Source organism: Callorhinus ursinus, unplaced genomic scaffold (genome assembly GCF_003265705.2).
Source record: "Callorhinus ursinus isolate GAN/ISIS: 27379988/994484 unplaced genomic scaffold, GSC_fseal_2.0 scaffold9, whole genome shotgun sequence".
Classification (NCBI taxonomy): domain Eukaryota; kingdom Metazoa; phylum Chordata; class Mammalia; order Carnivora; family Otariidae; genus Callorhinus; species Callorhinus ursinus.
Window position 1 is genome coordinate 1,178,077 of NW_027397071.1, and position 13,526 is coordinate 1,191,602.

General features: G+C 44.5%; 1 protein-coding gene across 6 annotated transcripts in view; it reads left to right on the plus strand.

Annotated features, from left to right (window-relative positions):
- TBX15 (T-box transcription factor 15) overlaps positions 1-13,526 on the plus strand; it is a 191,782-nt gene that overhangs the window by 71,594 nt on the left and 106,662 nt on the right. For all 6 annotated transcript variants that reach the window (XM_073896062.1, XM_025872611.2, XM_073896061.1 and 3 more), the window contains one exon: positions 3,253-3,317. In XM_073896062.1, the coding sequence (XP_073752163.1) occupies positions 3,253-3,317 (65 nt within the window). The remainder of the gene's footprint in view (positions 1-3,252; positions 3,318-13,526) is intronic.

The following is a 13,526-nucleotide window of genomic DNA, read 5'->3' on the forward strand; positions in this document are numbered from 1 at the left end:
CTGGCCTCTGCTGGTGACCGTCATGACTAGTCTGGGCCTTGGGTCCCTTGTGTGGACATGCTGTACTGATAGAAGACTGCTGAGCTTGTGCTGTCATGTTTTTGCTTCAGTTGGACCTCCTGGGCCTCCCTGGATGGCTCAGCCTCACCTCAGGGCTCATCTGGGTCCTCCACTGGGCTCCTGCCTAGGCTGTGGCACCTCTGTGTTAGGGTCACCCTCCCTTCCCTGTCATGGCATGTGAGAACCTCTAAGTCCCTGACTCGCCATGGAAAGGGCGATAGGAGGCGTGGAGATGCTGACTTGTCCTCTTACTTTGATGCAGCCTGCCCTGTGTGTGTGTGTGTGTGTGTGTATGTGTGTGTGTGTGTGGAGGTTGCCCTGCCAGTTTTCCTCTGAAGCTCCCCACCCGCACCCCTGGATTTTGGTTTGAGTAGGGAGCTAAGACACGTGTAAGTCCACCTGCTTGCTTCTCTTTCGTCTGTTTCCTCTTTTTTCATACTCCCCTGAGGTGGGAGCAGAAGATCTCTTACTTCTTTCCCCCTCTGATAAGAATTCACCTGATGTCACATCCTTGTCTTCCACAGGACAGCGGGCTTTGTGGCCCAGCTGTCATTTGCAACCCCTTTCTATGCTATATGAGATACTTGAAGGGGCGGATGCCTGCAGGCTGGCTCTTCATATGGGAACCACGGGACTATGGATTATTGAGGTTGAGAAAACATTGGTTTATTCCTCCAAATTATTGTCCTTGTTACCCTGAGGATTAGTAGACATCGCCAAAGTTGTCAGCACGAGCATCAACTGGGCTCATAGTTCGGTTTATATTGCTGAAGAGGTTGCTCTCTTCTGCCTAGAGGGTATGTAGTTGCCTAAGCAGGGCAGTTAAGTATTCTGTGATAGGGCCTCAGGGCAGCCTCTCATGCTGTCCCTTGCTGCCTGTCTTCCCATACCCTGTGCTCTGGCCAAACTGGGCTTCTTGGTGCTTCTCGTGTACGCTTCATTCCTTCATGCTTTTCTACTTCAGGGCTCTGACTTCCGTAGTCCATGTCTTATGCAATGCTTCCCGGGTTCCTTTCTCCTCTTTTTTGCACTTTTCATTAAAGTCCTACACATCCTTCGAGGCCCAGCTCATGTGCTGTGTCTGAGGTTTCGCCTTCAACTTGGGACTCTCGCTATTCCCTCTGAGGCTCTCATTTGCCTTCATGGCAAACCTTACCAATTCCCGTGTTGTGTTAGTGTCTATGTGTTAGTGTATATGTCTGCTTTTTTCTTCTAGATTATAAGTTTCTGGGGAGGGAGGCACCAGACAGTACACAGCCATATATGGACTGTATATCACTGTCACCTGTGCCTCCTGTCACCTTGCCTTGCACACAAAGGTACTTGATAAATAATGAGTACGCAACCACACTACATAAAGCTCTCTAAATCTCACATTAAAAGCTTCCAAACAAGTAGAGAGGTGCTGTTTTTCCTAACATTTGGTGGCACTTTTCTATTCAATCTCCATGCAGACTTCTTGGCCTGAGATAGAATGAGCTGTGGGAAGCAGCTTTTCAACCTTTTCTCCCAGGCCCATGAAATAGAATGTCATTTTATTTACAGGAGTCTGTGGAGGCCCCCTAAACATGGCAGCACAATCATATATCAGAAACCCCTATCATAAATGAGCCGGATAGGATAAGCCAACTTGAAAGAGAAAATAAAATATTATAACCCCAACTTGAAAAGAAAATATGGTGTGCGGTTTATTGCTGTGGATTACGAAGGAAGAAAGAATGGATTTTAAGTCAAAAACAGAAAAGCAGTGACAGTCTTTAAACTCAATACAATATTCACAGGGCAGACACTCGACTTTAGAGAGCCAAAGCTTCAGGCTCCTGCTCTGGTCTATAAAAATAGATGTAAAATTGCTTTTGCTACATTATTAGTGCTGCATTATTAGTGTGCCATTCTCAAGGCAAGGAATGTTTTAGGGAAAAAAAATTAACTTTGGTACTTTCAAGTCAGAGTCTGTTGGTCAGAATCTCACATTGCATTTTAAAGACGTTTAAAGATTGCGGCTTTGGGAAATTCCACTCTGACAAAGTAAGATGGAAGACGGACTTGGAAAAGATTTGCAACATAAGAAAATCTTTAGCCATCCTGGTAATAAGTTCTGCAACAATCAGAAATGGGAAGGTGGTCTTCAATGAGATTCCTTTCTTTCTACAAACACCTTCCATTGAAAACGCCTTGCCTCCTTTCCTGGGCTCCCTCGCCCCCACCCCGAAGTCTCTGTTGCCTGAAGATAGTGAGTCACTGACATCTGGTTTAGACACAAAAATATCAAAAATGCCTCCCATGACCAAGGCTGAAAGTGGAAACGTAAGAACACATGTGGAATTTGTTGGTCAGGCTTGGTCTAGTCTGGGGGCACGGGGGTGGTGTGTACAACCCTCGCTGAGTTCGAAGAGGCTAAGGTAAGATGTGATAGAGAGGGGCTTATGCTCTGAGTGGAGGTTGAACCAGATGGCTCCTGAGGACCCATCCAACCTGGGTCACACAGTCATTCATGTCTTCTGATTTGCTTGTGAGCCTTGGGGACTGGATGTAGCCTGTCCCACCGGGTTCCCCCGTTTATAGATTTTCCTTTTGGATGCAACCTTGACAAAAGTGTAGCTACTTTTTATGTCTTTTACAAGACCATTTTAGGTCATTAAATGAACCATCTCGAGGGGCAGGGAAGGGACAACTAAAGTGAAATGGCAAGTGCAGTCAATTATATGGACCTTTCAGCCTGAGGCAGATTGTCTGGGGGTCCAATTCCATTGGATTGGATTGACTGAATCCATTTGTTCATCATTCACTCACTTGCTCGCTCACTCATTCACTCAACAAATGCTTTTCAAGTTCTTCCTGTGTGTCATGTACCACGGACTTGACCATTGCCCAGTTTTCTATTTCCATGCCTTTGTGTGTCTAGGCAAGTGATTTATCACCTTTTCTGGGGCAAGAAAGGTGAGCAGAAGAGAGTTTATAGTCACATACTGGGAAGACCTCAGTTTTTAGGGAGAAGTGGGTCAGGTGGGTCAGACATCTGGGTGCCAGGCCCATGTCCTATATCAACTTCCATTTAAATCTCAGACTTAAAGGAAACTAAATAAAAGCAACAGCTGTTACCAACAGAGTGATTTCTGTTAATTTTCCAGGAGAAACCAAAAAAGAAATCAGTTAATAAAAATAGAATTTATGTTCTTTGTTTGTTTCCAGATCACCAGATTAAAAATTGATCGAAACCCTTTTGCTAAAGGATTCAGAGATTCTGGAAGAAACAGGTAAGGATAATTGGGAAAGACACCGACATTTCTTTTCTTCATGACATTATTCCCATCCACCCTCCCCACACCCCATTGGTGGCTTTTGGCTCCTGCTTTTTGGGGAAAACTTGAAATCTATGCCTCTGTGCTGACTCAGGCAAAGAGAGATGGATAGCCAATCAAAAAGCTGTCCTCAAAAAGTTGAGTTTTCCAATTTTTGTTAACACTCTGTACAGATCCCTCCTGGTGTTTTTCTCCCTACACCATGCTTGATAATCCAGTCATTTAAACCAAATTTTATGGTGATTTATTATCATCAAAAGATTGCTCCTTTTTCTGCTAAGTACTCTAGGTGGCTATAGCACCTACAGTGGCACCTCATTTACTTTGTATTATCAAACAAGGAATTGTGGACAAATAAAAATTATCAGAAAATTATCACCTTTAAGATTAGCTAAAAACTGTTAAAAATTAGCCATTTTTCTCTTAAGAAATATTCCCAAAATATATTAGATGTTGCATGCCTTAGTAAAGACAGTTTCTAGAACATGACCTTTCTTGATGCCCCAGCATCATCATTAGGATTAGGTTATCATGTAGGGAAACTCTTAAGAGCTGCTGACATTTGCAGGACTATTTGCTCTTGTTGTAAGTGGTCTTAGTGGCTGTGGCATTTTTCTGGTTAATTCTGCTTCTCTCTAAATCCTTTCTTTCCCACCCTTCCTAATTAAAATTAAAATCTGTTATCCAGAGAGCTAGGGGAGAACTGAAGTTGCTAGGGAACACAGATCTATCTAAGGTTATTCAGTCAGAAAAGCTCACTTTATATAAACCATACTGAAACCACAAATGTGACACGTGTGTCTTGTAAAGTGTGTAGGCTTTGCAATAACCATTTACGTAATGTTCAGACATTTTCCTCATTTGGGGGCATTTCTTTACATCTGAATGACACAGACCGTCAGGAGTTACCTTTGCTATTTTCTCTGCAAGAGTTTTCAGATAAACTATCTAGTATATTTAGGATCACTTCATGAACTATATAATAGCATTCTACCGGAACCCAGATTTCTGCTAAAAATCATCTGTGGTGATCATTTCCTTTACAAAATTATTTATGGAAGCACTTCTTTTTTTTAAAAAAAGATTTATTTATTTGAGAGAGAGAGAGAGGAAGAGAGAGTGAAGATAGGGAGGGGCAGAGGGAGAGGGAGAGAGAAATTTTAGCAGACTCCTTGCTGAGTTCAGAGCCCGATTTGGGGCTCAGTCTCACCACCCTGAGATCATGACCTGAGCCAAAACAAAGAGTCAGGTGCTTAACTGACTGCACCACCCAGGACCCCCGAAGCACTTCTTCTTTAAAAAAAAGTATTTATTTGTTTTTTTTGAATTCCATTATGGTTAGCATACAGTGTTATATTAGTTTCAGGTGTACAATTTAGTGATTCAACAATTCTATATGTTACTCAGCGCTCATCACAATAAGTGTACCCTTAATCCCCTATGGAAGCACTTCTTTGTGAAACTCTTATTTTATATTTAAAATACATTTAGATTGCTATAAAATTTTATTTACCTCAGAATTTCTTAAAGTTGTATCTACTGAAGAAAAATTCACTTAAACTTCTAGTTTGAAGATGGCAAAATTGTGTAATGTGTTCTAGATCAAGCAAGCAGTTAGTGGTGTGGCCACACTAGAATTCAGGCACAAGAACTCCAGGCCAAATGCTTTCCTGTTCAGCAAAGACCTTTGTCTTCAAAATTTAGCCAATGAGGAATGCATACTTATTCCTTCCATTTGGGACAGCCCTCTTCCCGCCAGTTAGTTTATATTCCATGTTCAGGTGGTAGAACGTGCCTGTGAACTTTTTCCTGTTGCTTTCTTTTCGGGGCTCTGCATTCTAGGCTTATTGAGGATCTTGCTAGTGATGATGTGCTCGGAGTAGAAGCTGGCCTTTCATAAAGAAGCCGCTAGGGTATTTACAAATCGTTAGCTTGGAGTCCATGGATGGATTTCCGGGGTTCTGTGAGTTCCCAGGTATTATAAGGAAAATTGGTGTGTGGATGAGCAGGTATGCATTTTTCTGGGGAGAGATCTATAGCTTTCTTCAGATTTTCAAAAAGTTCCATGACCAAGAGTTAAGAATTTCTGCCCTAGACACCATGAGGGGTCAACCCTATGACTTTAGTTACTCAACTACCTTCTCTTTCTTTCCTTCTGTATCTCCAGTGACATTTAGTACTTGCTTATTTTCTTCTTGGAACTTTGAAGATTGTTTTGATTTTTCCTTGCAGTTTTTCTTCCACTGGAGTCCTTGTTTTTCAGAGGCGTGACCTAGAACAGAACATTGGAATAGAGAGGCTGTACTGAGCAGCATCAGAGTTCTGCTCTGAGAACTGGAACCATGCTTTAATCTGGGGAATAAGACCATGTATCTTGAAGCACTTGCCTCTGGTTAGGAAGTTGTGATGACATCTTGGTGCAAGTTCTGGGGTCCTCCCGTCCCCTCACTGGGCTAGAAGGGACCTTGATGCATCATTTGGCCCTGGCCTGGGTCTGCTCTGGGGCTGGTGAATGTCTTCCTGCTCAGGACAGTTATTGGTTTGTCCTGCCTCATGGGTTACTCTTCTTTGTAAGGACTCCAGGAAAGCAGAACTGCGGATCCTCATTGGCCCATTTCAGTGCCTTATTTGTTTATATTTCTGGTAGCATGGTGATTCTTTGTGACGTATGCCCCATTAAACGCTGCAGGCTACTTTAAGTAACATTAGTAATTACTGAAATTATCTGTGATTGAACACTTACTGTGTTCAGACCTTTTACTTAGGGTTTTTTTCTTCTAATCTTTAAAATATTTTAAAATATTTTACAAATGAAGAAACTGAGCCTCAGAGAGCTTAAGCAGTTTCCCTAGTGTCACAGAGCAAAGCTGGAGCACGGAGTAACTCCCGGTTCACCTGACTTCAAAGCCTGTGAACTTTGTGCTCTATCATGCTAACAGTTTAAACTTGACTTATTTTGTCTTCAACAGATAGGGAGACTAGAACTCCTCCTCTGAAAACCCTTCATTTACTTAAAGATACTACTCAAGTACCCAGAATCTTCTCTCTTCCAAATAAAACAACCTGTATATTCTCCACCTGTCTTTGTAGCCTTCCCCATGGCTTTATCATCTACTTTCTATACTCCCCGTAAACAAGGCGCTCCCTAGTAGAGGACAGGAAATCAGGTTGAACTTCCCTAGCAGGTGAAACCATGACATAATGGCCTTGAAGTCCCCTGTCTCATGAGAGGGCAAAGATGAATCATTGAATATAGAAGCCATTTTTGTCCTCCAGCACTCTGGGAAGCTAGATTAATATAGACCCATGGGGGGCAGGTATAGGGACGCTTGTATTTTGTCTTTAAAAAGCTCAAAATGACCTGACAGTCAGACTTGAAATCTCACTCCCTGCCTGCAGGATCTGATGAGGGCAAGAGTTATTAATGTCATTTTGCAGATGGGAAAGATTGATGGATGAGGATATAGGGGATTATTTGTAAATCTTCTGGGGTCTGGTGGTTCTGTGCTGACACCAGAATCTAGTTCCTTACCTTCCATCCAGTGCGTCACCTGTTGCCCTTCTTGTGCTAACAGAGTTTTTGTAAATCTATGATCATCCCCATGCATTTTAGACATCAAATGACTCATGGGGACAAGCATGGTTTGATGAGTTGCATATAAATGTACCCAAAACATACGGATTACATTTCCTTTAAAAACACATGGGCTTAAAATTTGGGGGGGGGAAGTGCTTGGCCAATATTTTTTGGTTTTGCAGAACACAAAACATTTGTGGAATACTTTGGAGTTACAGAATTTGCCAAACCTCAAACCAAAACACGTTTAGGTTTGTCTATCTCAATCTATCCCTCTGCAATCCAAAGGCTCAGGAAGGGAGGGGTGTGGAGGGAAGACGGGGAGGACACAGCACCCGCTGCAGTCTCTTCCATGCCTCTCCTGAGTCTCTCCCATCCTACCAGCCTCTCAGCGAGGCGTCCTCTGAGTGGGGCCAGCCAGGCGACAGCCGTGTCCTGGGCAAAGAGAAGAACTTGGGGGGGGGGGCTGGGGCGGCGCTGGGGTGAGGATACTTATTTCCATTCCTCATATTTCCATGTAAAGAGATAGCCACGGAGAATACTCCTGGCTTCTAGCCCTCTCGCTTTCTCCATCCCCTCACTGGGCATCAGAGTGACCCATCTGATTGCTGAGTCTGGGAGAAGGCACTCTTGAGGACCTGCCTGCCTGCACACAGTGTACATTCTGGGCTCTTGCCACTGTGTGGTGAGTCCGGCAGAGGAGGCCTGCCATTCCGGGGGGCTGGCTTGTTTCAGGGGAGTTCTGACCCACTCATTCAACCTCCACACCTGTGCCATAGTATCCACACACCTTTATCAATAATGAAACTGGTATTTCAGTCTCCATGGCTTCAGGCTCCTACATCTTTCTCAGACTTTATTCTGAGTTCAAATGAGGACAAGAAGTGACATTCATTGGGCCTTTCAGAACGCCTGCAGAAGCCCCAGTGAATCCAGTGTCAGCCCTGTGGTGTCACCGTCACCAGACCTTGTCACAGTCTTTCCCCGCTTCCTTAGGAAGTGCCATTCACACGCTTCAGTGTGAGAAGGTCACCACTCTCCAAACTGTACTTAGGGAGTTGTTACTTTGTCTTCCTATGTAATTGTGTCCCTGATTAGAAGTCTCCACCAGAAGTATGTGTGTGTGTGTGTGTGTGTGTGTGTGTGTGTGTGTGTGTGTGTGTTCATGTTGAAGGAAGGAGTGGTAGACAGCTGGTCCTTTTGGATGGAGACACTGTCAGATTTTGCTTCTGGCATTGTCTCTGCAATGGAAGGGCAATTGTGTTTACTTCTAAATTGTCCCTCCTTCTAGATTTCTCAGAAACTATGTGGCTCAAATCTGGCTTTGGGTAGACCCGTGTATGTTTACTTTTCATCAGGCCTAGCCCCAGGGCACAATATCCAGAGTGACCTCTGGGAGATTTCTCCTTCCAGGAGGAGACAGTAGCACCTTCCTATTCCTAGGGAAAACAGATCCCCTCAGCTTGATGAATTGATGTCTCAGTTTGTGTTCGTGGGCTCTGCCTGCTGGTAGAATGTAAGTTCCTTGAAGACTGGGACTGTACCTTTTTCAGGCTTCTAGTCTTAGATTATTTCCTACAGTGCCAGGTATACAGAGTAAAATAATAATTGTTTACTTAGTTATAAAACAGCAAACAGAGTTGATGAGTGGCAGAGAAATTAAAAACCAGGAACTCCGTTACCCCAACCAACAGTGAATCAGGTGTAGCAACAGTGGGGAGCTAGTTTTAGACACCAACCAAGAAGGGAAGAAAGAATGAATCTATAAATAGGCTTAGTTTGAAGACTAAGGGCAGTTTTGATTCAAATCTGGGATGGACTGATGCTATGGACACTGATTTAGCCTCATTCTAGATTAGGCATGCACACCCTTCAGGCCATCGGAGCTGTCTCTGAACAGTGGGGACACGTTCATAAAGCTGCCTGGAGAAAAGAGGACTCCCAGCAAATTTCAGAGTCCATGAGCCTCAGGAAAGAAGGGGTCCCAGAGGCTGAGCCCAAGCAGAGTGAGGTTTAGTTGAGAAAGTTCGCTCAGTGGGGAACGGAGAGGTAAAATTATATAGTTATGGGTGGCCACCCCAGTGGGCAGCGCATTCCAAAGAGAAGACAAAGGTCATGGAGCTGGAGAGAAGCAAGAGTGTTTGCATTGAGTCCCACGGACAAGAAGAGCCTCGAGAGGTCTCTCTGTCCGCCTGCCTGGTGAGCACACTGTGCTCAGCTAGACAGAGCATTACAACTGCAAAGACTTTGCACCTTAAAGGGATAGCCAGAGGAGCAGAAGGAAAGAGGACGCTATGCGTCTCTCAGTCCACATCTAATGTGAAAGCCTTGTCTCTGCTGGGAGTGGCTGCCAAGATTTTACAGAAGGCCCAAGTCGGCTTGGGAAATTTTATATAATTCCCAGGGACTTCCTCCAAAGCAAACACATACATAAAAAGGAGAGGATTAAAATTATGATCTGTCTGGGGAGTGAAGGTTCTATGTACTTGTTTTAAAGAGTGCCATGGAGTGTATGACTCTGGGTTCTCTCAGCACCCTTCATCCTGTCTTTGACCTTGGGCTTTACCCTTACTCCCAGCCTCCATTGCGTCTAAGGCAACTGCAAGGGGGACTATCCCATGTGACCGGGTTTCCTCCAGATACTCCTAGCTGGCATGGTGCCCCAGAGGCCCCTGCTTCTCTACAACAGGCCCGGGGTCTGGTGGTCCTTCTGCAGAGCTTTCTGGAAGGGGATCTTTTTCTCTATGGAGGCCACTCTTGGAGGCTTAGCCATGACACTCAAATTCCACCATTTCGGAGCTGACAGAAAGGAGCCGGTAGCAGGCCCTGTATCCTGCGGCGGTTGGTTCACATGGGTAACTAGCTTTAATAGGTTGCCCCTCACTGAGAAAACAAGAAGACCTGCAGGATGAGGTGTACGAGGCCATGTGAGTCTGAGCTAATTCTCCGCCAGTCCTGCTGTTTGCTGGGAATGTGGTTGGCGGCAGTCCTCCGTGGTACCTAGTGTCCCTTTACATGTTGCAGGGGAGAGTGATCTAAAAATGGAGCCATTAACTGCATTACGGGAATAAGATATATTTGCTTGCTGGAGGAGGATGATTAACGAGGCTGATACTTAACCCAAAGGAAGGCATCTCCACTGATGAGGAGGAAGATATTTAGGGGGTCAGGGATTTTCCTGGGACCCCCTCATAAGCAGCTGCTGTCCCAAGGCCATGTTCCTAGAGTGAAGACCCACCTCCTTGGACACAGACTGGAAACCTGTCAAGGCCCAGATCCTTCTCTCAAAACTCCATGTGGAATCAGAGTGTCTCCAGTTAATGGAAGGGAAAAGGAAGAAAGAGAAGAGTCAGCTAGGCCCCAGCCCCAGGGCCAGGTCATCTGTGCTTAGATCTGAAAGAAACCACTTTTCTTTGTGAGTTAGGGAAGAAATGTGCAGGATGGGTCTCAGTTAAAGTCTGTTAGAAGGGTTCTCTGTTATAACCAAGTGTCTCAAATCTTGTCCACCCCCTTACCTACCTCCTAAGCTGAACATAGGAAATTACTAGATTTGTGGGTCCAAGAGGTAAAATATCAGCAGTTTCATACAGTTCAATCTTATATGTTTGTTTCTAGGAGTTCAAATCCTAAGTGTACAATAATAATAGTAATAATCATTTCACACAGTATCTGCAGTCCAGGTTGTCCCTTTTTGCCTCCAAGCTGATTGGTATTGTTAGAGTGTTTCCCATTTTATGGGTGGTACCACTGATCAGAGTGAGATACTAGCTTTCAGAGTTTGCCAGTCCAGCCAATGGCAGCATCCAGAGGGTGATGTCACTCTCCCTCTGTGTGGCACAGCTTGCCAGTCAGCTGACAGCCCTGCCCTCGCCCCTGCCTGGGTCCCCGTTGCTCCTGCAGACTCACGTAGCAAGCCGAGAGTCAGTGAGCGAACCCCTTGCCTTCTTTCAACCAGCACGACTTCCAAGTGTCTCCCTCACTTTCAATTTTTATATTTTTATTTGTTCTCCCTTGAGCCACTGACTGTGTTTTTCCAGCCAATCTCATCCTGCTCTTTCCCGGCAATCCTACTAGCCCCTGTAGATTTTGCATACTCTTGTGTTATCCCTGGCATGGGTGTGTGGGCGTTGAGCAGAGCGAGAGTAAGTCATCAGCGCTGGGGTCCCTCTCAGGAACTGCTGCATCTACAATTCGAGGTAGCTGGCCCTGTACTAGACTCCGGTGGCAGCATCCCTGCCAGAATCTCCCTCTTTTTCCAGGCCGTGGCTGTGTATCACATCCCCTGGCTTATGGTCTTCCAACCGATATTTGACATTTTTCTCTGCCTTGTTATTTCTTCTCCCTCCTCTGTCCTGAACGTTTTCCACCATTGTCCTCTTGGCTGTGTGGGGTTTGCCAGGGAAAAGTTGGCAGTTGTTTTATTATCAATGGCTCTTGCCCAGGGATGGTGTCATCTAACAGAGTGACGTCTTTTTAATGGCTAACATATTGGAGCCTGGAATATCTGCAAGATAATGAGGCCTACAGAGGCTTGAGGGACACGTGTTTGGTTCTTTGAGGAGAGAATGAGAAATGGAATTAAGTAACATGCGGGTCCCTCCATATTCAGTCCGGAGCCGGAGGGCTGACACAGGTTTGGATTCCAGGGAAGTAGGAATGTTTTCTCCTGTTACAGGTCACAGCCTGGGCATACGGTGGTGGCGTTTCTTTTGCTTGAGGTAGACCAGTGATCCTCAAGCTTTCATTGTTTTTTTTTTTCTCTTTGATATATTTTATCTGTAATCAGTCTGCATTTACTATAACAACTAGGAGGGAGTAGTGTTACCTCCATTTTATAGGTAGGGAGACTTAGGCATGAGAAGGTGATACAGCCTGGCTGAGATTATGCTGAGGGACAGCAGGATTGCACTGTGAGCCCAGGTGGTCCAGCTCCGGAGCTCTTGCTCTTCTTCACCACTGTGCTAATCTGCCTCTTGTGCGATTTGGTATTTCCTGATTAAAGTCAGATCATTCCAGTCAAATGCAAAGAAACCTAATCTCTTAGTTAGCCTCTGTTGTGTTGTCAGTGATTTTTCTCGAGGCAATGAAAACTCCTTGGGGACTGCCATTGCTACCTGTTCAGACTCCATGTGGGGACAGGGTCCCCAAGTTAGGAGTCACTGGGTAAGGAACAATTTTGACTCAGCTCCAAGCATCTGTCCGTTGGACACCTGTTCTTCCAAACCACTATAAGGCATATCAGTGACAGCCAATTCGTCATGCAGATATACTTATTGTACCATCTAGAGCCAAGTTTTGAATGATGGCTTTTTTTTTTTTTTTTTTTTTTTGCCCATTTGCAGACCTCTGTTGGGAGGTCCTGTAGAATATTCCTGGATAACCAATATATAGGAGACAATTCCAGATCCAGGGAAGGAAAAGGATGTGTGGAAGGGTTGACCTCACCTCAGTGGTTGAAGGGCAGTCTAAGAAAAAGGATTAGGAAGTTGAGATATAGTAATTAGATCTGAAAGAACAGTATATTCTGGTTCTGTGTCTTTTCAAGTGCTGGAACAGGAAGAGAAAGGGAAGAAGATCAGAGGTACAGGACTGCCCATGGGATAAAATCCAGGCCCCTAACATGGAATAAATATCTCTGGTATCCACCGCACCGTCTCATCTTGCACCTGGAGCTCCAGCCGCCCTGAACTATTTTCAGTTCCCAGAACGTGCCTTCTCTTCCATACCTCCATGTCTTTGTATATGCTGTGAACTCTCCTGGGAAAGTTCTTTCTGCCTCTTGTCCGTATGGAAAACTGCTGCGTACCCTTTAATATTCAGCGGAAATAACTGGCCTTTTATGGAGTGTTCCTGGAGCTTTCCAGGTGTATTAAGTACTTCTTGCTCAGTGCTCCGTGGCCTCTTCAATGTATCTTTGGTGTAACATTCATCACACTGTTCAGGAATTAGTCATTTACATGCTGTTCTCTTGTTGAACAGGACACTCCTAAATTAGGGTAAAGACCCTGTGTCCTTTTTTGTCTCTATATCTCCTGGACCTAGCACATTTACTGGCTGGAAAACTTCTTTATGATTTCAAAACCCCATCTCTGTAGCCCTTGACTGTCTTCTGTTGACAGATGACCAATGGCCTCACCAATCCCTAGTGTATGTTCCTTTTGTTACCAGAATCACCAGCCAATAGCTTGGGGAAGAGTTAAAAGTCAGAACTACAGAGAAAATAAGTGGGAGAAACATAAAAAGCAATTCTCTATCTCAACACAAATAAAACACAGAAAGTGTGCAGCAGCATGCTAATAGGTTCATGAAGGTAGTCATAATTGTTATTATTATCAAATATTTGCAGAACTTCAAAGGGGATAGTCCCACTTTTTTTTTAATGAGAAATTTGGAAGAAAGATTCTTTACAGTCTGGCTATTTTCCCAAATCAGTTGATCTTGAGGTATCATCAGTTTGCAAAAGAGATCTTTGGCTCGCTTCCTCTCCTTCCTTGTCTCCCTCCTCTTCATCACGTTCTGTTGGTTTGGCCAGTGAGCAGACTGAAAAGTCTAAAGAGAAGAGGCTTGGAAATCAGAGAGGTGATTCT